General features: G+C 42.2%; 3 protein-coding genes across 6 annotated transcripts in view; 1 reads left to right on the top strand and 2 right to left on the bottom strand.

Moving 5' to 3' along the window:
* The window catches only part of LOC135435078 (1-phosphatidylinositol 4,5-bisphosphate phosphodiesterase classes I and II-like), a 38,271-nt gene extending 11,952 nt beyond the window's left edge, over nt 1–26,319 (top strand). Inside the window, exons 2-14 of one of the 4 annotated variants that reach the window (XM_064691977.1) lie at nt 9,540–9,677; nt 12,218–12,351; nt 12,795–12,980; nt 13,047–13,244; nt 14,383–14,565; nt 15,551–15,731; nt 16,815–17,055; nt 19,654–19,829; nt 23,552–23,765; nt 23,830–24,693; nt 25,157–25,607; nt 25,698–26,063; nt 26,139–26,319. In XM_064691977.1, coding sequence (XP_064548047.1) covers nt 9,540–9,677; nt 12,218–12,351; nt 12,795–12,980; nt 13,047–13,244; nt 14,383–14,565; nt 15,551–15,731; nt 16,815–17,055; nt 19,654–19,829; nt 23,552–23,765; nt 23,830–24,693; nt 25,157–25,607; nt 25,698–26,063; nt 26,139–26,304 — 3,498 coding nt within the window. In that variant the 3' untranslated portion in view covers nt 26,305–26,319. Of the gene's footprint in view, nt 1–9,539; nt 9,678–12,217; nt 12,352–12,794; nt 12,981–13,046; nt 13,245–14,382; nt 14,566–15,550; nt 15,732–16,814; nt 17,056–19,653; nt 19,830–23,551; nt 23,766–23,829; nt 24,694–25,138; nt 25,608–25,676; nt 26,064–26,138 lie in introns of all 4 variants that reach the window. The other 3 variants (XM_064691975.1, XM_064691976.1, XM_064691973.1) reach the window with 3 other exon arrangements.
* On the bottom strand, nt 1,494–3,535 carry LOC135435081 (uncharacterized). The gene has a single exon (XM_064691981.1). It carries the CDS (start codon nt 3,422–3,424, stop codon nt 1,634–1,636), a length of 1,791 nt encoding a protein of 596 aa, XP_064548051.1. The 5' UTR covers nt 3,425–3,535; the 3' UTR covers nt 1,494–1,633.
* LOC135435079 (titin-like) lies at nt 3,716–6,332 on the bottom strand. The gene has a single exon (XM_064691978.1). It carries the CDS (start codon nt 6,218–6,220, stop codon nt 3,911–3,913), a length of 2,310 nt encoding a protein of 769 aa, XP_064548048.1. The 5' UTR covers nt 6,221–6,332; the 3' UTR covers nt 3,716–3,910.
* Nucleotides 26,320–27,103: the final 784 nt, after the last annotated feature.

Genomic DNA, 27,103 nt, shown 5'->3' with positions numbered 1-27,103 from the left:
TAAACAAAGTCAATACACAAAATCTATTAAAACATGCTAATATTTTCTACTACCATAAAAATTTTGATGAATTCGCTTCAAAACTTCTCTTATACTGAACTGTAATCTTATATATTTTACCCCAGGAAATAATATTATGTTAAGGTAGGCCATGCGTTTTTCTGAAGCGAAAGAAGTGCTATCTTCGGCACACCGAAGATTTAATACCCTTGCAGACCCAACCTTTTCAAAATGCTCATAGTGCTTTGCCCGTATCTAAGAAGCACAGGGAAAATAGTTAATGCCGAGTATGGTTAAGATATCTTGAAAAACAAAACAGGTTTCCATACAACAACTTAATTTTCGACCGATCGTTCCTATGGCAGCTATATGATATAGTAGCCCGATGTGAATAAGATTTTGCATAAGTGGAGGGAGCATAGTAAAACTAATAAATACCGAGTTTGGTCAAGATATCTTGAAAAACATAAAAATGTTCCATGCAAAAACTTAATTTTCGACCGATCGTTCCTATGGCAGTTATATGATATAGTTGTCCGATCTTAAAAGAATTTTGCATATATATGGGGAGCTTAGTTAAACTAATAAGTACCGAGTTTGGTCAAGATATCTTGAAAAACATAAAAATTTTCCATACATATATATGGGGAACGTAGTAAAACTAATAAATACCAAGTTTAGTAAAGATAACTTTATAAACAAAAATGTTTTTCATACAAGAACCTACTTTTCGACCGATCGTTCCTATGGCAGCTATATGATATAGTGGTCCGATCCAGCTGGTTTTGACATATGAACTGCGTGCAACAGAAAGAGGGAATTCTGCAAAGTTTCATAAAGATAGCTTTAAAACTGAGAGACTAGTTCGCATAGAAACAGACAGACGGACAGACGGACATGGCTATATCAACTCGGCTGTTGATACTGATCAAGAATATATATACTTTATGGGGTCGGAGATGTCTCCTTCTATGCGTTACACATTTCACGACAAAATTAAATTACCCTCTGCAAGGGTATAAAAACACAACAGCATCTAAATTCGCTATAGATGTGTTCAATGAACCCATTAAAAATGGGTAATAAGGGTAGAATGTATATGTGCATATGTGTGTAACAAGCAGAGCAAGCATCTCCGACCCCGTAAAGTATATATATTCTTGATCAGCATCAACGGTCGAGTCGACCTAGTCATGTCCGATCGTCCGTATGTATGAAAGCAAGGATTTCAGAACCTATATGAGCTGGAGAATTGAAATAGAACGTGGGTCCTCAAATTGACCCGGCAGTACGAGTTTGTTTCCGATAATCGATAACTTGCCCCGTTTCCAAGTAATCGATACAATTTTTATTGTTCAGCTATTTTGCCTTCTCCACTTCATATTACCGGAAGGCGAGTATTACCCTGAGTATCGTTTAAATTATCTTTGATGTAAATGGTCAAATGTAGTTGCATACGTCTGCTACAGTACATTTTATAAGATAAGACAACATTTTCTATCCAACCGTCAAAAACATGTTTATTTTATTGAATCACAAAAAAGAGTTATCTATCACACTGAGATAATCTCTTGGTCACACCAGTTTACAATTATATTTCGTAAATGGGCCTAAATTCATTTGATTTGGCTTCTTACTTAAGACAATCGCATAAATGCCTACATATACGACGCTTCAGATCCTCTACATTGAACATCAGCTCATTCTTCACAATGCGATGTTTGGGCCCAAGCAACTTTTGCAGCTTCTGCATGGCATCCAAGCACTCACAGTACTCCCCTAACTTGGGGTTCTGACAGAAGTTATTGTCGCAAACAATCCCATCGGACTTGTGCTGGGGAGCGTGGTACTCGGGCTTCCGCCACTTGAGATATTCGCGGTGGCACATCTGTTTGTAGTAATCCCGGTTCTGGCGACGTTTCTCTTCCTGCTTCATTTGACGAATGAATGGGGTGTCCGGCTCATCTTGACGGTTCATAAGCTTGCAAATTTCACAGGGACATTCTTTTGGCACCTCGGTTTTGCTAACTCTGGTGCAACTTTTTTTTTTACCAGCATACGGTTTTTTGGTTAGCCCACGAGAATTTCTTCGGTTTGTTTTTTTACGTTGTTTTTCAATTTTTGGTACCTTTTCCTTGCGCAAAAGTGATGAATCTGATCCACCATCTATTTTCTCGAACAATTTATTTTCTGCGCCATCAGGCATTGAACCTTCTCCGTCAGGTACCATTAAATTCTGCCTAGGTACATGTTCCTTTATTCCCTTCTCACCCGCTCCACCCTTGCCTCCTGCTTTACTTTTACCACCCCGTTCACCCTTATCTTTTCCTTTTCGTTCACCTTTACCTTTCCTTTTTCCTTCGTTTTCACCAGCCGTTTTCCCATCTGAACCAAAATCGGAACCTTCGCCAGCATCTTCATCTTCATGTCTACGTCCTCGATTACCTCCACCATGAGGACCACCCTCAAGATCATCTTGGCCATGCTCCGAGATTCCCTTACAGCACTTATTGTAAAGATCACGGATAGAGTCTGCGTTGGTGTCTTGCTCAAAGCAGGTGAGAAGTTCCGAGTATAATTCGTCGTAGTTCCTCGGCTCGAATATTTTTTCTTCTTCCACCTGTGCCATCTCGTTCTCAAAGGCCACTTCATATGGCTTAGGATCTTCTTTATATTTCTGCCATTCGTAATCCGTGCACATATTCTCTTCGATATTACATGGGAATTCACAGTACATATGCTTGCGCCTGAGACCGTGTTTGCGCTTCGGAGCTGGTTGTTCCATGTCAAGGGCGCTTGTAAGAGGTACCTTGGGTTGGCTCTCAAGAAACGGGTACTCGGGCATAGTTGGCCTGGGACCGTGTAGCCAGAAGCCTACATTCATTGGATATACCTTTCTTTGCACTACGGGCATTTGATTAATTTTCGAACTCAACAACTGACGATTTAAGACCAAGGCTCCCCAAGGATTTGTTCCATGCGTCTGGTTTTTTTGTGGTTTGGCTGGAATAGGCGTCTTTCTCGGTATCTTCACTGCAGCCGCTTCCGGTTTGACATCATCAAGGCATTTCAAAATCACCTGGTTAAAAACAACTGCTTCTGGGCTTTGAATTCCGGCACCAACGCCGTAGTAGCTCAGTGTGTCCTTATACGGGATATGTTTCCAGACCTCAACGATATCGTCTGTCTCCATGTTAACAGGTCGTTCCCAGCAGCTTTTCTCAGCTGCTTCTGATAGCCATTGTCTTGAAAGCTCAGAACCACACCGAGATATTGGCGGCCTGATGGAAGGATAACCTTCGTCCTTACAATAGCTAAAGGTCTTGCAGTTCCGAATCCTAATCAAATCATATGGAGTTACGTAAGAGGAGTCAAGTATTCTTTTCGATTGTTTTCCTTGCACTTTCGACATTCTAGTTTTCATAATAAAATTGATCGCACTATAAAATCTGAAATTTGAAAATATCAATTTTCCACAATTAGTACATTACTTAAATTTTGGGTTGATTCGATTTAAACTATTCTAGACATGAAACTGAACATCTAACAGTCGAGACAAATATAATATCCACAAGCATTAAGCCCTTGGCCTACTAAATGCAAGAAATTATTATCTTTAGCTATAGGCCCAAATTCCGACCTGTCATATAATTCTACTACTTATATATTCTGAAACAACAACAGTAGCACATACTCAGGACTTAAACAACTCATCTATGGGTTTTTTGGCAAAAGGAAAACAACATGCATATTTACTCAATGGGATCGAAACATATCAGGCACACTTTCAAGTTAACACCAAGAAAATATCTAAGTTACTCCAGTTCGCAATTCTGCGCAATTCTGCTAGACACCCACTTCTTAGACAGGCACAAATTGCCTATGCATATTCTTTCATTGAGGATGATCTCTAAAGGCAGTCACAAAAACGCCTACATATGCGACGCCTCAGATCCTCTACATTGAATATCAGCTCATTCTTCACAATACGATGTTTGGGCCCAAGCAACTTTTGCAGCTTCTGCATGGCATCCAAGCACTCGCAGTACTCCCCTAATTTGGGGTTCCGACAGAAGATATTGTCGCACACAATGCCATCGCACTTGTGCTGGGGAGCGCGGTACTCGGGCTTCCGCCATTTGAGATATTCGCGATGGCACATCCGTTTGTAGTAATCCCGCAGCTGCCGCCGCTTCTCTTCCTGCTTTAGTTGACGAATTAGTGGGGTGTCCGACTCCTTCTGTCGCCGTTTCATGAATTCGCAAATTTCACAGGGACAGTCTTTGGCCGGCTCACACGGATCTGTAGGGGCAGGTGGTGCAGCAAGTTTGGGTTTTTTAGGACGTTTTGGGTGCTTTTTGGGTGGTTTTCTTAATTCAGTTTGTCTTCTAGGCCATCTCGGCTGATTAGGCATTTCAGGCATAGGGCTTTCACTTGGAACGGGTTCTGGTGGCGGCCCTTCTTCAGGTACTATTTCGGGCGATTTTAGGGGAGGTCGTTTTTTTAAAGGTTTTTCTGGCCTCTGTGACCTTCCATCTCTATCGGGTTTCTTTTCTGCAGGGGGGAGGTCTGCTTCCGAGGTGTCAACAGGCTTTTCGGCAGGTTTTTCCTTAACTGGTTTTTCTTTTTTTGGGATTTCCTCTTTATCTTCGACGGGTTTTTCTTTAATAGGTTTTTCTTTGACTGGTTTTTCTTTGATTGGTTTTTCCTTGGCTGGTTTTTCTTTAACTGGCTTGTCTTTTTGAGGCTCTGGCTGCGTTCCATCGCCAGTTTCACCGCCCACTATCGAGGGTGGTTTGGGTATTTGTGGCTCAGGCCCCACTGGTTTTTCAGGACCAACATCATGTGGGGGGCGACCGACTTGGGGAGGGCGACGGTGAACACCTCTTTCGGGTACACGCGAGCCTCCTTGACCACTGGGAACCTCCGGAGCATATTTCGGGGGTGGGATACAGCACTTTTCATAATAATCACACAGTGGGTCCTTGTCCTTGTCCTTGTCCTCAGTTTCAAAGCATGTCACTAGGTGTGAGTATAGCTCATCGTAGTTTCTAGGCTCGGGTTCTCCTTTCTCCATCTCTTCCATCTCCTTCGCAAAGGCCTCATCAATGGGCTTGGCATCTTGTTTGTATTTTCTCCATTCATAGTCCGTGCATTTATTCTCGGGAATATGACATTGCAATTCGCAATATTTGTGTTTGCGCCTAAGACCGTGCTTGGGCCTTGGAACAGGTCGGTCCATATCGAGGGAACTTGTTAACGGAACTTTGGGTTGGCTTTCGAGAAACGGGTGCTCAGTTTCTGTCGGATGGGGGCAGTGCAGCATGGTGAATGCCTCGGTTGGAGCCAGTTTTCTTTGTACTGTAGGCATTTTGGTGACTTTTGCCTGCAGCAACTGACGATTGAGCACAAATTTCCCACAGGGCCATGAGGTATATGGCATGATCTGCGGCTTTGTGGCCTCGGGCTTGCGCGATGCAGGCTTCACTGCGGTTGCCTTTTCGAGAGATTTTGCGATCACCCGGTTGAACAAGGCTGCCTCCGGTTGGGGCATGGCCGAGGCCACCCCGTAGTAGCTCAGCGTCTGCTTATTTGGGCTTTCTTTCCAGACGTCCATGACATCGTCCTGCTCCATATCAAAGTATCGTCCGCAGCCAGCGTCCTCAACCACATCGGCTAACCACTCAGCTGTCTGCGCAGTACTGCACTGGGATATTGGCGGCTTGATGCTGGGATAAGTCTCGCACTTGAGAACCTTGAACGTCTTGCAGTTCTGCATTCGCATGAAATCGTAAGGTGTCACTTTGCTCCAGTCAAGCATATTATTGATACGCCTTTCGGGGGTATTTTGTTCGTGCTCTCTTCGCTGATTGTTCATTTTGCATAGGTGAAACATATTTTTGCCTCTGCTAGTTAAAACATTTTTCGACACGAGCTCTGCTTTTTCCACAGTTGAACTTTGATATTTTCGATTCAACAATTGAGGATCCACGCATCCACAGCCGTTAGCATCCATCGTTTTTGAAAACCAAGCAATCGTTTTGTTGGGATTACACTGGGATACTGGCGGCCTGATGCTTGGATACATTTCACTCTTTCGAAATTTGTAGCCTTTGCAGTTTTGCATTCGCATTACATCGTAGGGAGTTAACTGGGCAAAATTCGGTATCTTCTGGGTGGGTTCTCCTTGCGAAAGAGGGGCTGATTGCTGTTTACGCATTTTGTTGCGATGCACTTTGGTGGACTTTGAATAAAACAATTTTTTTTAAAATTTCTCTGTTCAATAATTTTGTAACATTTTTCTACACGACAAGCAAAATGTCAAAACGAAATGAAAATATGACGAAATATATCGGGACATTAATATATATATATGCTTTATTTCATTAAAACAATTAGTAAATTAGTAATAAAATGCGGCAGTGGAACCGTCGTAAAATTATAAGAGTCGGGCCTGAGCAACCCTTTCCATGTCTAGTTAGCTAATGAGGGCTCTTAACATTTAAATACCGAGCCTGAGCCATAGGATTTGCCGGTTCCAGTACAGATACAGGCTAAGTAGAACCTACCCAAATAAAACTTTAGGAGGAGCGTGTGAAGCAATTAAGATAATCACCATAGTCATTTCCGCTTCACGCTTCCTACAGTGCCCGTGAAATATCCTGGCAAGGACGAAAATCCTCCAGCTGTACCTGTGCCACACTCTCTCCCTCGCTCCCTCTCTCTCCTTGCCTGGCTGTTACATTATTCAGGACGACAAATTGGCTCGATTTAGTTTTTAGTTAAAAGCAAATTATGACGCTCTAACGGCGGCGCAGTTAAGACCCGCGAAAAGCACTCGTGGGGTAAACAGGCAGCAAGAGGCAGTTTTCATTGCCTTTTTATGGCCCAGCGCCAAGCGAGCGCCCGCCAGGCCGATGTTAAAGTGAATGACGCTTTAATTGCCACAGCCTGCCACGTGATGGCCGTTGAGCAGCTGCCCGTCAAGCACCCCCTCGTGGTGTGTCAATCAGCTTACTGCAAAAGTCAAAAAGTGCCTTTTGCTCAATGGACGCATGACCGTAGGATCAAGGGTTAAGAACATACTTGGACGGCAAGAGCTCATTATTGGCTCCATTTTGCATTCAAGCTGCTTTCACCTGTTCTGCGCTGGCCTTCGATTGGGCTACAGCCGAGCGGATTGTAATCGCCTTTGACGGCAGCCAAAGTCCGTTATGCAGTGTCGAGTTATTGATGCCATCTAATAGGGAATTCAATCCAATTGCTGGCTGGGCCACCTAAGGTCAAGGTCGAGTTCAGTCCGTAACCTGTCTCTGCTCAGCTGAAAAGCTTTTTTTTATTTCACCAAAAATGGATCTTTAATGTAAAACATAAAGACTAGCTACAGGCGTTTAATTTTACTACAAATTTACGAGCTTTACTATTCTCACAAATCTGGAGGAGTGCTCAAGATAAGCTTACATTATATTTAATTTATTTTCCAATAGGATCCATACGCATATCTTCGATTTATTGTGTTGCATATACTACTTTAAAGCTTACATAAATAAGTATTTACTCTCCTTTTTTTTCTTAAATTTCCAAGTTTTATTTTTATGCTCTGATAACCTTAGTTAAATTCACGAAGTTGTTTTTTAGCTCCTTTCAATCCTTTGATTTAACGGCTGTCAGTCAGATTGTGAGTGTTTCTCCAGAGTATTTGCATTTTGTGTCCATTTAACATCATTTTGCTTGAGCACAGCTAAATATTAATTTGTGTTTGCATCAATGCATATATTTAAAAGCCTTGTATATTCAACATTGACTTGCAGTGTGCTGCTTACATGCTTAGTAGTTGCATTGGGGTAATATTGAAATTATTTGCTTGATATGGTCCAATAAGGGGAGCTCGAACATCTAAATACTCATCATAAGCAAAGCACACACCACATATTTGCCAGTGGCATTTGTCCGTAGTTATCCAGCAGTTTGTCAAATGTCCTAAAGTCGGCAGCGCTACGGGAGGGCTGACAGGCACATAAGCCCACACACAGGGACAGTTTGGCTTACTGTAAATATCAGGACATGACTTGCCCCAAAGTTAATGCCAAATTCATGCTGCTGCCAACACACAGCCCCTAGCCCCGCCCGTTTCATGTGAGTGTATGTGTGTCATGCATTTTAAAGGGACTGATAATCCTGAAGCTGATTTTGGATTTGTCATTAAACGCCCAGCGGGGCGACAACAATGAAGTCCACAGCTTGCAGCAGATAAGACACTGCCACAGCAACCGCCACTCAGTCGGTGCAACTGCCACTCAGAGCCAGTGCAACAGACGGCGGACGGGGACAGCTGCTAAACTGACAACAAAGCCAAAACTAATACCGTCGCTTGTCTCGCCAAACAGTCGCTTGTCCTGTCACTCTTTTCCCCGTCTCTTCCCTACCTCCCTCCCTCCCTCTCTTTCTCAATCTCTATCTCCATCTCTCCCTATTTCACTTTTGTAGAACATGTTGCGTGATTATCTGGCTATCGGGCTGATTTACATTTAACCTAGTTGGGTTTATATACTCTTGCAGAGGGTATTTTGATCATGTCACGAAAAGTGTGACGTTTGAGCAAACTTTTCCACACCCCATTTACACCCAGTTGATTTTTCGCAAACAGTTTAATCACATTTCAAATGACATTCTACCTAGATATTTGAAAATAAGCTCGATTCAATAAAAAACAAAACAAAATTTTCCATAATCATTAAAACATGTATTAATCCAATTTCCGCCCAAGCTGATGGATTGAACAAAACACGTGAAATACGTCTCAGGAGTATTTTTTGTATGAATTTTATAAATGAGTTTGTCTGAATCATAGAAATAACATTTTGTTTGTTAAAAGTAATTAAAATTAGGCAATTTAATTAATTAAAATTATACAGACACAAATCGTGAAAAATTTGTTTGGTTATGCAATTTGACTAATAAAATTTATAGCTTTAAAATCAAGTATCATAAGAGCTTTTAACCAAAACATAGACAAGAAAAAAACCAAAATCTTTACTAAATTATTGTAAAAAAACTTATTGAGAGTTATTGTCAATAGTTAGACTTCGATATTTATTTCGTTATTCAAAAGAATTACATGATATCCAGTGCATTGAGTATTCGGTGACTCGAAGCTGTTCTTCCATATCCTTGTTAGACTTTTCTGGACGCTTTGCTTCTTTTTACTGGGTTGATTTGCTGGGTGTGTCCAGTGTGGCGCGTTCCTCGGCAGTTGTGTTCCGCACCTCTCGTAAATCCATTTTGTGATATTTAATTGAATTATGGCGCCTTAGAGTAGTCCAGTTGTCTGGCTGTCTGGTCATCCCATTGCCCTGTTATTTGATTTACGAGCAGCCAAATGAGTTTTGTCGGCGCACTCACTGGATTAGGGCTAAGGATATGGCTTCGATTTACGAGAGTGGCCACGAGCCATAAAACTTCATTTTGGGGGCGTGCTTTATGCTTGGTAATTAATAATAATCATTGCCCGTTTGCCTTTGTCTTGCGTCTCTTTGCAGGACTCCAAGCTGCGCCAGATTGTGACGATGGGACCGCAGGACACGCTCGAAGAGAAAACCGTCACCATTTGCCATGGCTCTGATTTTGTCAACATGACATTTGTCAACTTCTGCTGCACACGACGGGACATTGCCCAGGTAAGCTGAAAGGGGTATGCCGGCCGGAAGGCGGAGGGGTGCCGGTGCTGGTCGTTCATTCCTGGCAATGCTCCAATGCCAACAGCTGCTCATTATGGCCAATTGACAACTTGACGACAATTGAAATGCGAGCATTGAAGGGGCATCAAAAGCTATTTGGGACCGAAAAAGTGGGTCACACAAACAGACACACACATACCTAAAAAATCATTTGGGAATTGGGAAGTGGGTCGCGCGCGCAAAATTGTTAATAAGCAGGCATATTCCGAATTCCAAATTCGTTTGCAATTCGAGACAGTTTCAAAATTAGCTAAGTTAAAAATATTATTATTTTTATTTAATTTCTTTTATTAGTTTACAATGTACAATATACAATGGTATGTTCTTAAACTATTTATATTATTATAAAAACTTTAAAAGAGAAACAGCAAAAATCATAAAATCATAGTTACCCCAACAATAAACAATGACGTTTTAAATAAAATGACAGTTTCTTTTATAATTTTGGGTTTATAAAACCCTCAATTATATAGAAATGTTGTGATTTGACACATGAATCGGTAAAGTTTTGTTATTGTGAAAGGGAAACTGGATCGTATATCTTTCATTGAACTAATTACTAAATATCTTCATATATTTATAATATTTGTTGGCTGGCTCGAGGTCCGGGTTTGTTAAAATAAACAGTGAAAACAATTTTATTTAATATTTTGCCAAAAATAAATATATAACAAAATATTAAATAAAATGATTTTCACTGTTTATTTTATTATTTATTTTAAATATGGAAAGGTTGCCAAAACCATCACTTAAAGTATTTATAAAACTACGTTATATTCAAATCAAATCAAAATTCTTAAACACTTCCATCTTAAATTCCTAAACATTTAAAATCTGTAGTGTATTTGATTTTGTATAATACATTCATAAAAACAAAACCAAATCGATTTTACAGTATAAGAAATTTGGAACAGGCCCCTAAATAATTCTCAGTCCAAGCACCTTAATCTATCCACCCAGACGCACACACACGCAGTGCTAGTCATTAGGATACGTTGGGACACACCTGTCGCCAGTTGCTGGGGCTATTTTTAGCCGTTTGTCGAATGCGCGTAAAAATATAAGTGACTGTCGAACACATTTTATTGATTTAACATAAGGGCTGGTGTGCCACGCCTTTACAATGTCTGACTGGACACAGTCCAAATACGTTTCAGAATCGAAGTCCCATATAAACCCACAATGCCCCGCCCCGCACACAGAGGTGACCTTGCTCTTGCTGGAGCTGCCAGCCTTCTGCTGGTCGGTCAAAATCAATGTTCTATATTTTATCACGGGCTCGTCTATCCGGGGCACAGTCAGAGCCGGACACGGACACGGACGCGGACCCGGACGACGGAGCTAGCAGCGCGGCATGTGCGTGCATTCATGTTATTGTTATTATTTTTGGCACGCGTCGCAAGCGCTCCTATAAACAACATCGAATGCCAAAATTTCATAAACTTTTTCGGAATTTCGGGGCACACAAATATAATCCGCACAAAATAAATAAACATGCAGCTTTTGGCATACATGTTGCGGTAACTGGAAGCGGAGGGCAGAGATGGCGTTTTGTTTAATTATTTGAAAAGCGTCTAACAAAGTCAATGCACATAAATGTGCTTTGTAGACATGTCTGCCAGGAAATGCAATTAGAATCATTCAACACATAAAGCAAACTATCCAATTGTGGAACTATACAAACTCAGTTCATAACCAATAACATGTTAGGCCAAAACTGAAAACATGTAAGCCAATAAATATAGTAAAAGGAACTTTAGAACATGGCCCGTTTCGATTCGAAAGATCAATCATTTTTACCAGATATATAAAACAAAATTTTCTAAGTGCTTCAAGTTGTTTTAAATTGATTTATTCAAAGTCGAAATTATCGACTTCTTACCATACATCAAATGCAAATCGCAGATAAAAAAAAAGCTGAAGCAAACCATTTTTCTTCCATAAATGATCTGAAATAAAATAATTATTTTTGGACATTTAATGTTGTCAATGCAAACTTTTAAAGAAATTTTTCATTACTTTGCATATGGAAAATATTATAATTTCGATAAACTATAATAATGAATATCAAAAATTGCATTTTTCTTTTTCTAGAACCCAGGTTCATTAATCGATTCTTAAGGCGAGTCAAATCGGTTCAAATCGTGAATGAACTAAAAGTACTAAAACTTTGTGTTTGCTTTGCAGCAATATTTGTGAATTTGTATAATGCCCATTTTCTATACATTCTATCTGCTCTTTCCAAGTACGTCCGAACGCTGTCCTCTTTCCTAAAATAAATTCAATTATAAGCGTAAGGCACATCGAGAAACCTTTCATTGGCAATCTTTCACTTCTAACTGACTGAACTCCTTGAACTATTGAGCTCTCTTTTGAGTTTTATTAAATTCAATTGATTTATTTGCTTGGCTCATGTTACACTTCCATACACTACTCTGTATGCTGACCTTAGCCCGTTTGCTTGTATTGTGTTCTTCCAGATCTGGACGGATGGCCTCATCAAGCTGGCCTATAGCCTGTCCCAGCTGAATGGCTCGGCGATTATGTTCCTGCAGAAGGCGCACACAAAACTCTGTCTGCAGGTGGACAAAAGCGGACGCATCCCAGTGAAAAAGTAATTGCCACAGTAGCATAGCCCGTGCCTCAAAAACCTAAACCCCAAACCGGACCAGACCGTGACCCCGACCCTGACCCCGCCAAGGGCCAGGTTTGAGGTTGGGCTTGTGATTGGGGTTTTTGGCTTTTGTGCATTGTGTGTTGAAGTATTTGACAATATTTGCTAAGTGCTGCCTAGAAAATTGAAATTTACGCCAATTTCTTTTCGCATTTTCCTCCTGTACTCGCTCCCCCCACCCCCTCGCCTCGCTGGCTCACTCTCCGTCTCTCCCGCAACAACTCAATGTGGGCGAAACGTGGCTCATGCATCACTGACGTCGACGACATCATCAAAAACACGAACCGCATTGTCTGGCTGGACAACGAACCCCCTTAACCCGCCTTTTCATCCTGGAACGTCGGTGCCGTCGTCTGTTGTCGTCCTGGTCGTGACCACTTTAGCATCATTAAACTTTTTGCGCAAAATAAAGAGGATCGGAAACGTGTCGAGAAGGCGCTGGACGTGACCGGCTTGCCATCGGGAAAGGTCGATAGCATATCGGTGTCGAAATTTCAATTTGAGGACTTTTATAATTTGTACAAATATCTGACGCAGCGCTCCGAGGTGGAGCGTCTCTTCGACAGCATGTGAGTACATTTAGCTAATCACTTGAATGGAGATTTGCAGCTAATCCCTGCTTATATTTATTGCAGCGTGGGTAACTCGAAGCGCAAATGCATGACCATAGCACAGCTGGTGGAGTTTCTCAACAAGACGCAACGCGATCCACGCCTCAACGAGATACTCTATCCTTATGCGAATAATGCACGCGCCAAGGAGCTCATACAGCAATACGAGCCCAACAAGTTCAATGCACAAAAGGGCCAGCTTAGTTTGGATGGCTTTTTGAGGTAAGACCCAACCACCTATCCCGCGCTCGGCCTACCACAAAACCCTTAAATGAGGCGCTGCACGTCCTTAGGCCCTGCGCCTGAGCCTGACAGCTTATCGTTTGCTCGGCAAACGCCTGTTAGAGTCACTTGACGGCACTCCAGGCCCCACAAGAGCGTACCGCTTGCATATGACGCGGGGGCCAAGACGTCATCTTCATCATCATCACCATCATCATCATCAGCCAACCGCACACTTCACTGTTGCTGGGTCTCAGGCAGCAGCAAGCGCTAAGGACGCGTGGCCCCGTGTCCTTCACATATCACTTGCAACATATGCAAAAAATTCAACAACAATAACAAAATATATGCATGTTTGTTTGCGTGTTAAACCACTCGATTAATAGGTTTGAGAAAAAAATATAAATACGTTTTAAAAGCTTTAAGCAAAGTAATGGTATTTATGCAAGCCCTAAAAAATTTATAATAGCACATTACATAAACTAATAGCTTTATAAGCTCGTGCAACATTGAACAAATTAATTAATTCAATCTCACAAGAAAATTAAAGCTCATCCGTTAATCTCTTTGTATACTTTTTAAACTTTAACAACTAATTTCAGTGGTTACAGCTTCTTAAGCACATGAAAGATTTCGGTAATATCAACTGATATTATCACTAAGCCCATTAAAATATAATGCTTGACTTAAGCCTAACCCCACAAAAGCTTAACTCGGAATCTTTAATAATCTTAAATGATAGTCTTCTCGAAAACTCGATTAACATAAGTTCATAGTTTACAAAGTTTGGATTTTTAGTATCACAAATTTGTTCCTTCAAAAGCACAGTAAAGCTTTAAGCTAAAACAATCGTATTGATAACATACACAAAAGCTTGATTCTTGAAAGCTCAATAGAGAACAGTTGAAAGCACAGAGAAAAGGACATAAGAGAGAGTTTATTTTGATTAATGATAGAGAGTTAATGAGAGTGATAATGAAATGAAACTGTGATAATGAAATAATTTAATTCTTACTCTCTTTCCGCTTACCATTAAAACTATCAGCCACGTGGCTTTTACCTTTAATGAAATTGAAAGTGTGACTAACAATTAAACTTACACACTCTCTCGCTTGCTCCGTTTCCCATTTCTTTTTAGGTATCTCATGAGCGATGATAATCCAATAATGGCGCCCAACAAGCTTGATCTCTGCGATGATATGGACCAGCCGATGTCGCACTACTTCATCAACTCCTCGCACAATACCTACCTAACGGGCCATCAGCTGACTGGCAAATCCTCCGTGGAGATATACAGGCAGTGTCTGCTAGCCGGCTGCAGGTAAGTGATGAGGGGCACCATTTTGGGCGTTGTGGGAGCTTTTAATTACGCAATTAAATGGACATACACGTGCGTGCGTGTGTGTGGTCGTGGTCAGTTGCCTACATTTTGGATGCTGACCGTGACCTTGTTGCAATCCCCCGTTACATATGTATGTATGTGTGTATTAGCCTTCACCCATACAATGTGTCAGGTGTGTGTGTGTGTGCCATTTTTGCCGCTGCGTTGCTTTTAAGTACAACGGAAATTGCATGCTCGCCATTTTTACTGCAGCCATCATCAACATGGCTGCCGCTGACGCCGCTGCTTCAGTCGCCGTCGCCGTCACCGTCGCCGTCTGCGTAGCCATCACAGTCGCAGCTGCTGCTTGCGCTTGGCGTTGATGATACACACATCACAAAATTTATTGACGCAAAAGTTGTTGCAAGGACATAGCAAACGTTGATATACCCTCTCAGAGGGTATCATAATTTTGGCATGAAATGTGTAACGCATAGAAGGAGATATGTCCGACCCCATAGAGTATATATGTATATTCTTGATCAGAAGTCGACTGTATATAGCCATGTTCGTCTGAAAAACCGCTGCTAGATATTTTAAAGAAGCATGGAATCTATTGGTCAACAATTTTTTTTTGTTTTTTAAGATATCTTTGCTTTAACCAAATTGGGCAATCAAGATTTTCAATATTCTTTCAACATATCCGGAAAAACCCCCATTAAAAAGACTACTAAGTAGATTACATGGTTCCCATAGGGATAATCGGTTGCTAATAAAGAATCGGTATAAATCAATTCTAAGCCATGTATCTAAAAGTGTATTTGGGCTTCGGCGTGCCGCAGAACGCAACTCTTGTTACTGTTGCCGCTGCTGCGGCTGCTGCTTTGACTGATAAACACAATTTTTATGCGCCGCCATTTTGTGGATTTTCGCCAGTTAATTTTATCGCCTTTGATAATTTGTTATTGTTCTCTTTTGTGTGCAGATGCGTCGAGCTGGACTTTTGGAACGGACGCACCGAGGAGCCGGTCATTGTGCACGGCTACACGTTTGTGCCCGAAATCTTTGCCAAGGACGTGCTGGAGGCCATCGCGGAGAGCGCATTTAAAACATCCGAATTCCCTGTGATACTGAGCTTCGAGAATCACTGCAATCCCAGGCAACAGGTAAGTCGAGCGAGCGCAAGTAAAACAGGATAACTGTGTAATGGAAAAGAGCTGTAAAAGTATTTCGCCCGCATTTCGACAGCTGTGCTGCCTGCCTGACGGTCAAAAAGTAACTTGTCCTAAACTAACAGTTGCCGAAAGCCACCTCATATTCCCGCCTAGAGCTGGGCGCGAGCTAAAGCAATACGATAGAAGTAGAAAAGGGCTCGACTAAACACGACTGAGCACTACTCAACAGTATTTATACTAATTCAATCACGACTTTAAAGTAGGTACCACAAATTGGCCTTATTCAAGTCCCAAGTCTACTCTGCACGACTTTAGCACGAGTTAACATAGCTTATCGCCATTAAGCACGAGTCTACAACACCTAACACGATAAAGCCCGACTTTAAATACGCCTAATTAAGGCCTGGCGGAACTCAACACGACTTAAACAATACAGAACGTGTCTTCTTTAAACTCAACACGAGTTAAAACACGACTCAACACGACTTTTTCGACTCAGCACGATTGAAGACGAAAACTTAACGGAAACTTCACGCATTAACACGAAAACTATTTCTGATTTCGTGTATTTAGCAAAAATCAAAACACGCTCCTCTCTCTTACCGCTCGCTCGCATTAGGCAAACAATCCGTCAGAAGGCAAACCGAAAAACTTACACGTTCACGTGTGTATCCCAGCCTTCCCCAGCCAGCCCCGCACCTAAACAGCCCAGCTGCCGTGTGGTTGAGTAAATCTCAGAAGCTACTCGAGGGGTAATTGCCTGATGCTTCAGCTCCACGAGATAATAACAAAGGCAAACTTTTTTTAGGGCAGGGAAGAGAGGTGCACAGGCACTGGCAGAGGGACAGATGCAGACACAGGCATAGGCATCTGGTTAAAGTTTTACCATTAAAAGTAGTTATATAAACTAAATTTACCATGGGAAACAGGTAACTAACAGAGGGGCGAACCATGTGCTTGCCAATGTAAAAGTTGGCAAGCTAGTTACTCAGTCTGCTGCCTGCGGGCTGTTCATCAAATTTCAGTTAGCAGCCAGTTGGCAAAACTAACTGTATCCGTTTTGTTCATTTCCAGGCCAAGATTGCCAACTATTGCCGCGAAATCTTTGGCGATATGCTGCTGGATAAGCCGCTCGATTCGCATCCGCTGGAGCCCAATACGGATTTGCCGCCGCCATCGATGCTGCGGCGTAAGATCATTATCAAGAACAAGAAGAAGCATCATCATCATCATCACCATCATCACAAGAAGCCGACCTCGTCAATGGGCCAGGGCACACCTGGTGGCAGCAATAAACTAACAACGGCCAACTCAGGTGAGCCTTCTTCACAGCTTAGCTCTCTTTCAGGTGCCACACGGCGTATGCGTAATTTGATGTGCGTTTTTTTTTGTTATTATATTGCGTTTGTCATGGCAGGCATTGTTGTTGTTATTGTTATTGTTGTTTATGTAACTATTATTATTATTATCCCTGCTGTTGCTGCTATATATGCTACAGCATTGAGCCAGTTGTTTGCCCCTCGCTGCCCTGCTGTATGCCACAGCCTGACGCCAGGCAAATGTAAATGAGCACACACACGCAGCTGTTGTTTGTTGTTCTTCAACTTTAAATACAAACTCAGGGCAGGATTAACTTGCATATCGAGTTTTTAACTAATTTCCTAAAGTACACACAATGGCATATTACATTTTCAAATTTCTGATTTAGATTTTTAAGGCCAATTTAACGAGTAGATAAACTATCTATGTATTTTACCCTAGAATCTTTATATTTGTGCAAAACAACGTTCAAAGTAAAGTTATATAAAACTCAAATTTTACTCATCTTCATTTTCAAACGATCCTTTCTATATCAGATATATGCTTGACTTTTCTGATAGATTGATTACATTTTAGAAATCTTTTTGTTTTGTATACATAAATGTATAAGTAGAAGAATGTGTACAAAAATGTTCAAGTCATTTGATACTGAACCTATCGAAGCTTTCATATTTGATAATTTACCTTAATCTTTATAATTTTAAAACAAAAATGGAAGCAATCACTTAATTCAATCTGCCTGGCCATGAATATTTATCAAGCCCAAAGCATTCTCAAAAGAATGGCCAATTTTATTTAAATGTACTCTTTTCGATGTACTCTTTTCTTAACTTGTAATTAACTTCAAGGAATTTGGTAGAAAGATTTTATGGGACCGAAATCTCTTTTCTGTCAGATACATAAATTTAGACAAGTCCAATTTACCCCTTTTATCCACTTGCAATGGGCATTATGAGGTCATAAATTCCTCGATGCCTTCACATATTTTGCATCAATATCGATTGCCATTAGTTTAACTATAAGAGGATATTTTGCATGGAAATTAGTTTTGATTTTCAAATAGTTTTCTATAATGGCCAGAATTATGCATGTCGTTTAGTTCGAGAGTCGATTCTTTGGCTCAAATCAATATTCTTAGCTCCCGGCCATATGTTGAGGAGCTTGATGTGCCGCTTGCTGCCGTGTCGTGTGCAGTGCACTCATCTAAAGTTTTATTAGTATTTTGCATATAAAATGTATTTAGTTGTCTGGTTCGTGTCCTGGCTAATGGGCCACAGCCGGGTCTTTGGCTGTGTGCTGTGCGCTGCGGAGTCCTGCAGGATCCATTTGCATGCACAACTGCACAATTTACCCATGGCTGACATTCTATGCCATTTTGCGGCACTTTGCCCCGCGCAACAGTCAGTTGACATTTTGCTCATGAATTGCAAAAAGCCAATTTATAAATGCAAATGACTTTTGCCACTGGCTGCAGTCGCAGTTGCCGCTGCAGTCCCAGCTGCCCGTCTACTGGGAGCCACTCTGCCAGCTCCCCCGTTTGAGGAGTGCTCCTTAGCTGCACAGTTTTATGACCATTGCCAGCGAATATGTCTGGCACTCATATTTGTATTTAATCCCAGCGCAACTGGCCAATTGGCGCAGCCAACGCCTCCGCTCAGTTGTCTCCGGGCCTCAATTTTCAACTTAATAAGCGTACCTAATGCGCTTCATTTATTTTATTATACACATATTGCAGTAAGGGGCAAACAATTTTTAAAACGCATTTCGCTTAACATGCTGCAAAATAATTCGCATGCCATATACCCTTTAATCATACAAATTGGCGAAAGGGGGGAATTCATTTGAGTTTAAGAAATGAGAATTTTTTTTCTTGATCACATAATAAAACATTCCCTTAACTAAAATCTTAGCATCCAAACTAAATATATTTAATAATTGTTCTCCGTATAGAAAACTCGACAATTGAGTCTTTTTGCAAGTATTTATATTTAGGTATGCGCCCCGCTAGTAGATACACGACAATATGTCGCATTACATCGCCAACAGACCCTATTTTTAAAGATATCGGAACAAATCAGCTCAGCTTAACGAATGCTTTATGGCTTATAGCGAAAAAGTATCGCATGGAAGATACATGTACGATAGTGCCAATATATTAACAATGATGACTCGAAATAAATTGCTCAGATTAATTATAATCTTTTAGTTAATAGGAAAGTATATCGCCTGTAAGATTTATTTACGATAGTGCCAAAATATTGACGATAATCATAACGTCTGTCGCGTTCTTTAAATATATCGGTAAAAATAGTTGATTTAATGGTTAATAGCAATATTTGTTGTCTGGAAGATACCTATACGATAGCCACAACCTTTTATGCTTACAAGGACAATAGAAAAATACATTGAAATCCTTGGCAATTGTTATGTTTAAACTCCAACAATAACAACAGTATTTGCAGGCTCTAATATATGGGATATTTAAAATTGAATTGTAGAGTATCATCAAGTCGGGCATACTTAAAGCATGCATTTTTATTGCTTTCTGGTGTTGCATAATATATCTCGTATTTATTCAATACATTTTTTACAGTTGATGCGGCTGCCAAGGCGGCAACGGCAGCGGCAGCAGCTGCCAATGCTCAACAAGTGGCTGCCGCAGCGCAGGACGAGGGAGGAGCAGCAGCAGCAGCAGGACGCACAATGACAGGCGCCGCAAATGGCGACATTGTCAGCGGAGCTGGCGGAGGACATGGGCCGCCATTGCAAGTAAGTTTATATGTTTATAAGTGTGTGTGGGCGGGCGGGTGTGTGTGTGTGTAGGCGTGGTCATGGCATGCCTGTAATTGCATTTAATGGCAGCACACGCACACGTTCCTCTATTTGCAATGTTTGTTGCCTCTCGACTCCGCAGGACTCGGTTGATTTGTCCCACTGTTTGTTTGTCCCAACCCTTGACCCTGCCTCCTCCCACCGCCCGCCCTCTGCCCCCTGCTCCCCAACATCCCACGCCAGCCAAGGGTTTGCTGTGTGCGGAGGTATTTGGTTGTTGTTCTTGATGTTGATTGTCATCGTTGCTGTGTTTACGCTGTGAGTTTACATACGTCGTAATGACAACAACCACACACACACACACACACACACACACACACACACACATGTGCGAAAGCTGAATAAACGCATGAATTGTAGAGCTGTTTGATGGCCAGTGACAGTCAACGAACCGTAAACCAGAAAAAGAGTTTCCCTCACAATTCCTGACCCTGTTCAAGATGAGCATCACGTTGCCAGCAAAAAACTCTTTTCAAACGAGTGCATCAACTTGTTGGGATTAAACTTTTATTGTTGATACAACATTTCTAAAAGAGCTTATCTCTTTGAAAAAATATATTTCTTTATGTAAAGGGCCATTTATTGGGTCTCAGCAGTTTTATGTGCCTGTATGTTAATTGGGTAACAAATTTTTTTTCGGATTAGCTTAGGACGTCTCTCAACACTTGAATTAATTTATATTTACTTTCTTATTTGTTCGTCTCATAGCTTGATACTTCATCAACATTTTATCGGAACAATCTTCCAAAATTATATTTAATTCTATAGATTCAACATGAATTCAATTTTTTCAAGCTTCTCTGTAAAATGTTTATCGACTTTTTACGACGACTCGCAGACTCAGACTCTGTCTGTACTAATCACATTATCTGTTTTTCTGAAAACTATTCGTTTCGAGTAGATAAATCGCTGTGGACTTCACAAGCTACATTAGTTGTTTTATCTGGTTACAACCATTTACTAATTTTCCTGTTAAAGTTAACAAGCAATTTAATAGGTTGTTGAAATTAGATTCAGATTTCCTACTTCTAACTAATCTGTTTTTCAAGTTAAAGCTTGCAGTTTATTTAAGTGCCAATAAAATATCAGTATAAAAGTAAATTGTACAGAAAAAGAAAACCTCTTTAATTCTGGTAATTTTAAATTTAAATAAAAAGGAGCTGCTAGCTTGTAAGGCATTGTACAAATGGCACGGCCAAGCAATGTTTACCAGCTGCCAGAACTGTTTGAGAATTACAAAGAAATTCAAGAAAGTAGCAGTAGCCTATCTGGACCATAAAAAATGTGCTTAAACAGGTTGAGAATTGGAATATAATAAGCTTGCCTACAGCTTTGCATTCACTCTTTATTTGATTTATATTTATATATTATATAAGCGAGCTGCCAACTTAAAGTACTATCCAAATATGGTACATATAGCAACGCCTAGCTAGGTTGACAGCAAAATAAGCAGCAACTTTAACATTAGCTTGACAAGACCTCAACCTCAAAATGTTCTTTAAAAATTAAACCCTAGCCTGAAGCTGTTGTCTATTACTCCTCGCAACTCGGGCAATATTCCCATTATTTCCAATAGGTTCAATTATTTATGTTTGTCCTTTCTGTTACTCTCGCGATAAACCCAAGACAATATGCCATCCGCTTTGTAATGGACTTCATATCCTTGCTGATTGCTTGGTTTAATGGCTCTGTGGCCCTCATGAGCTTTATGCATATTAATTTAATTGCACCGTTTGCTATTGGGGCGCACATCATTATTCATGATTTTGCGTGGGGGCGTGGGTGTTGTGGCCAGGCCACATTGTCGACCGGGCAACCCTGGCAACCGACCGCCAGTCAACAAGTTTGGGGACCACAATTTTGCAAATTTAAGCTAATGGCAGCGGATGTCAGCTCTTCCGGCCAAAAGCCCAAAACCGGCCAAGCACACACACACACACACACATATACCTCAGCACAGTTTGGGCAGCATTGTGCGCGTTGCATTTTGGGCTCATTAGCCGCACGAGTTGTGGTCGGAGGGCGGGGCGGGTGTGGGGCCAGTTGAGTTGTGTTAAGGGCAGCTGGTCACAGTTTGCTTTGAAAGCCAAATCGATTCAATACGATGCGAATCGAGACGGAAAATGTAAAATGCAAAAAGCTGAACAAACGAGCAGATAGCAGAGCGGGCGGGTGGTTCGCATATATAGATACTCTTGTGGCTCGGCTGTCGTTGTGAGCCTTGTGCAGTGCACAATACAATGTCGACTTGCATGCCCATTGTACGGAGTCCTGCTCCGGCCACTCATTCAGCTCCTTCCGCGGGAAACACAATCTGCGTCATTTTCTTGCCATTATGCGCTGCTCGCATTATCGACACACAACACATCGACTACGCTATCCGTCGCTCCATCGCTCCATTGGTCCATTGGTCCATTGGTCCATTGGTCCATTGGTCTATGGGTCCATTGGTTCATGGGTCCATCTGTCCGCCTGTTTGGCTGTCGGATCTGTTGCAGCGATAACAACGCAACATTTTAAAAGCTTTCATATTGGCAGCTGCGCCGCGCAGCTTGAACCCCGCCCGTGACCTCCGCTTTGGAGAATGGCCATTTAATAATAAAAATTTACAACACGTCACATAATGTCTGACAATAATTTATGGCAACATATACATAGTATAACGATTACCCCCTACTCAATTATTTACATTTAATTGCAGTTTTTTTTATCTTTTTTATGAAAATGAAACTTTTAAGCCGTCCAATATGTCATTTTGTTGTTGTAGTACTTATTTCGACTTTTTTATTAATTTATTTTAATTATTCAAATTAAAAACTTTTTTGATAAAAACAGAAAGTTTCATAAAGTTTCAATTAAATTAATTTCATTCGGTATTTGCATAATTTGTGTATGCTAAAAAGTCGATGAGCTAATTCGAACTTTCAACAAACTTTTATTTTATTTCATCAATTTTTAAATTTAAAAACTATATCTAGATATATATAACCAGAAAATTTCAAAAAGCTAATTAAAGTAATATTTTTTCAAGTTTTGTATTTATTTTCAAATAAGTTTGTCCAAATCTATTTAATTAATTTAAATTTAATTTAACTAATTAATTTTTAAAAACTTTAAAATCTCTTGAAAATGCATAAAGTATTATTTTTTCATTGATATAAGCCCGAATCACAGTAAATAAATCAATACAAACTTATTAGTACAAAAAAAAACATATATTTGTATATTCGAAATGTAACGATTACTCCTTACAAGTCTAGAGAATTTTTTGAAATACTCAAAATACTTTGTTAACATTCTATAAATTGATAGATATTTCTTGAAAATCTAGGAATATTGAAAATAGTTGAAAGAAAGGTTGGAGCCTGGAATTCCCATACATTTTTGTACCATGAAACGAGCACTTAACCTAACCAGTTGCCCAAAAGACAGCCCCACCATATTTATTTAGAAAATAGGCCACTTAGAAAATAGAATCGACATCTAAGCCAAGCCTATCCGATCCAGAAGAAGTTGCTTCATTGTTTTATCCAAATAGATAAATTCCTTTTCCCATCCATTTCGCAGACATGATGAAATTGTTTCTTGTTCGTAAATCAGTTCTAGTTAATGCATATTATTTAAAGACCAGATCTAAAGAGCTCTATTTTATTTGACAGCAAATACGCCAGAGCTCGAAGGATAGTACCGGCTCCTCGGACTCGGACAGCTCCAGCGACGATGAATCCCTGCCCAATGCACCACCCAGTCTGCCCAGCGGCAATGAGCCGCCGCCGGAGAAGGCACAAAAGGAAACGGAGGCGGGCGCCGAGATCTCAGCGCTGGTCAACTACGTGCAGCCCATACACTTCAGCTCCTTTGAGAATGCGGAGAGTAAGTGCCAAGGACCCCCTAGCCCACCCCTCATTGCTAATGTCTCCGACCTTCGACTCTGCAGAGAAGAATCGCTGCTACGAGATGTCCTCGTTCGATGAGAAGCAGGCGACAACTTTGCTCAAGGAGCGACCCATTGAGTTTGTCAACTACAACAAGCATCAGCTGTCCCGGGTTTATCCGGCGGGCACACGTTTCGACAGCTCCAATTTTATGCCGCAACTGTTTTGGAATGCTGGCTGCCAGCTGGTGGCGCTGAACTTCCAGACCCTAGACCTGGCCATGCAACTGAATCTGGGCATCTTCGAGTACAACGCACGCTCGGGATATCTGCTGAAGCCGGAGTTTATGCGACGCTCGGATCGGCGACTCGATCCATTCGCCGAGAGCACCGTGGATGGCATCATTGCCGGCACCGTTTCGATCACCGTGCTCTCGGGCCAGTTCCTGACCGACAAGCGGGTCAACACTTTTGTCGAGGTGGATATGTACGGCCTGCCGGCGGACACGGTGCGCAAGAAGTTCCGCACCAAGACGGTGCGCGACAACGGCATGAATCCCGTCTACGAAGAAGATCCGTTCGTGTTCAAGAAGGTGGTGCTGCCGGAACTGGCCAGCATACGCATTGCGGCCTACGAGGAGGGCGGCAAGCTAATTGGCCATCGGGTGCTGCCCGTAATCGGTCTCTGTCCGGGCTATCGTCATGTCAATCTGCGCTCCGAGGTGGGCCAGCCCATTGCGCTGGCCTCGCTCTTTCTGTGCGTTGTCGTCAAGGACTATGTGCCCGACGATCTCTCCAATTTCGCCGAAGCACTGGCCAATCCCATCAAATACCAGAGTGAGCTGGAGAAGCGCGACATACAGCTCTCAGTGCTCACTGATGAAACGGACGCTCTGGCCAATGCCGACGAGGATCTGTCCAAGTCATGTAAGTGGTTGTAGTTGGGCCCAACTAGTTGGCTGAAGGACCCTTCTCCAAGGATATCGGTAGCATTCGAGTTGTGTTTTAATTTAATTTCTTTTCTTTCTACTTTTCTTTTGTATGTCATAAAACTTTCGGTTAAACTTTTGGATTTTGGATTTGGTTATACGCACACGCACCCACCAACAACCCCAACAAACAAAATACACCACCAACACCAACTCCTCAAAACACCACCACACAAAACGGTTGACGGACACACAAACTGCACCCCAAAACCCCCGCTACTCCACCGACCCACCAACCCGTTCCCTTTACTCGTTCGAACTCGCTCTCTCTTTCTCTCTCTCTCTCTCTCTCTCTCTCTCTTCCTTCTATCTCTCTCTCTCGCCTCGCCTCGCCTCGCTCTCTCTCTCTCTCGCTCTCTGCTCGATTGTCTCTGATCCTTCAGTCGTTTTCGTCCAAGTAGGTGGCCAAAAGAAGGAGCTGCGCCCGGTGGAATCGCTAGCCACCTCGCCGAAGCATCGGGCGAGCATTTCGATAATTGCCGCCACAAGCGTGGAGCTGCCGACGGATCGCAGCGATGGAGCACGCAACGATGACAGCGTCTCCATTATGGCATCGGGCATACAGCATCAGCACTCGCTGGACCAGTCGGTCAGCACGTCGATTAGGCAGGTGGAGTCGTCGCAGTTCGATGTGGACCCTTTGCTGGCCGAGCCGCTGGACAAGATACTCGAGCACAAGTCGGTGCGTGAGAAGCGGCTCGAGATGGAGAAGAAGCTCGAGTCGCTGCGCAAGAAGCACGACAAGGAGAAGCTCAAGATCGCTGGCCAGAAGCTCAGCCCCCTCGATGGAGGCAAGAAGCCGAAGTTCACCATAACCAACAAGCTAGTGAAGCGCCTGAGCAACAGGAGCCTGTAAGTGTCCGGCGGGCGACTGTGCTTTTCGGGGATGTGGTCACTGCCAGATGACGCCATTGAAATTAGTAATTGTCTCTCTCCCTACAGCGAGCCGGGCGTCGAGGTGCCGGCCTGCCCCCTCGACCTGGGCGACAGCAGCGAGGAGAGCGCCGGCGCCGGCGAACTCGGCGACGAGGCCGCCTCCAGCAGCCTGGATGGCACCCAGGAGTCACGTCTGCGCTACGCCTGCCGCGAGTACACCACACAGTATCGGGAGCTGCAGGAGAAGTACCACGAGGCCATCTACACCGCCGCCGAGAAGGTGCTCAAGAACTCGCAGACCAGTCAAATGAAACAGCTGAAGGCCTCCCTGGACAAGGTCACCGGCGAGGTGATGCATCAGCTGCAGGAGGCGCGCCGCAACGAGGTCAAGAATCTCGCCACAGTGCACAGAGATCGCGACGAGCTGGTCAGGTAACTCGAAAAGACTCTCTCCCCAAAAAGTTCCTACTTATTGTGATATATACTCCCTTTCTCCCTCTCACAAAGAATGAAGCGCGAAGTGGCCAGCTCCGTCGTGGAGCGCGGCGTGGCGGAACGCGTGCGCCTCAAGCAGACCTTCGAAAAACGCACGGATGAACTGCAGAAGCAGCACGATGCGGTGCGCAATGCCCTCGCCGAGCATCGCTCCAAGGTGGGTGACGATCCTTTGTAAACCCTTGCAGATAAACCTGCCTCAGGAAACATCCTGAAGCTGACGAGCCCTTGATTTCTTTTTAGTTCGATCATTCCTATGTCAGCTATATAATATAGGGGTCAAATCCCATGAAACTGTTCCACATATATAAGAAGCGTGGTAAAACTTTTAAAGTTCATGATTGGTCAAGATATCTTAAGAAACCGAAAAGTTGTTCATACAATAACTTAGTTTTCGGTTTATCATTCCTATATAACAACTAGATGATATAGTCGATCGATCCAGCCGATTCCGGCATAGTTTATGTTATTAGCTCTCTAATCTTTTTATATAAAACTGACTGATTGGTGATCAACGCACTAAATTTTTACTGTAGCTACCTTATGTGATGAAGGTGCACGTTAAGAAAGGGAAATATCGCGAAAAACTGTTGTGTGAATGTTTTTGCTTACCCTCCGATCGGCTTCAAACTCATTTTCAAAGATCTTTGCGAGCAGACCGGGGTATACCAATTTGGCATTTAAATCTGGGAACATTATTTTTTGGTCCAAATTCATGTGAAAAGAGTACCCTCAAAAATCCTATACAGACATAGGGCTAAATATTTCCCACCCCTATAACTCGGTCAAAAACTCAACCGATTTTCATAAGGTTTGGCTTTTTATTCACGGGTTGGCCTCGAGATTCAACTGCTCTGGCATTTAAATCTGGGAACATTATTTTTGGTCCAAATTCATGTGAAAAGGGTACCCCCAAATATCCTATATAGACATAGGACAAAATTTCCCACCCTTATAACTCGGTCAAAACTCAACCG

The sequence above is a fragment of the Drosophila montana genome, unplaced genomic scaffold, assembly GCF_035044405.1.
Source record: "Drosophila montana isolate Dmon_TW-CO22-7 unplaced genomic scaffold, ASM3504440v1 contig_3509_1, whole genome shotgun sequence".
Classification (NCBI taxonomy): Eukaryota; Metazoa; Arthropoda; class Insecta; order Diptera; family Drosophilidae; genus Drosophila; species Drosophila montana.
This window is presented reverse-complemented; position numbering and strand designations above follow the sequence as displayed.

Bases quoted from the DNA above. Each gene is read 5' to 3' on its own strand.
- LOC135435081 (XM_064691981.1), bottom strand. From the start codon at position 3,424: ATGAAAACTAGAATGTCGAAAGTGCAAGGAAAACAATCGAAAAGAATA.
- LOC135435079 (XM_064691978.1), bottom strand. From the start codon at position 6,220: ATGCGTAAACAGCAATCAGCCCCTCTTTCGCAAGGAGAACCCACCCAG.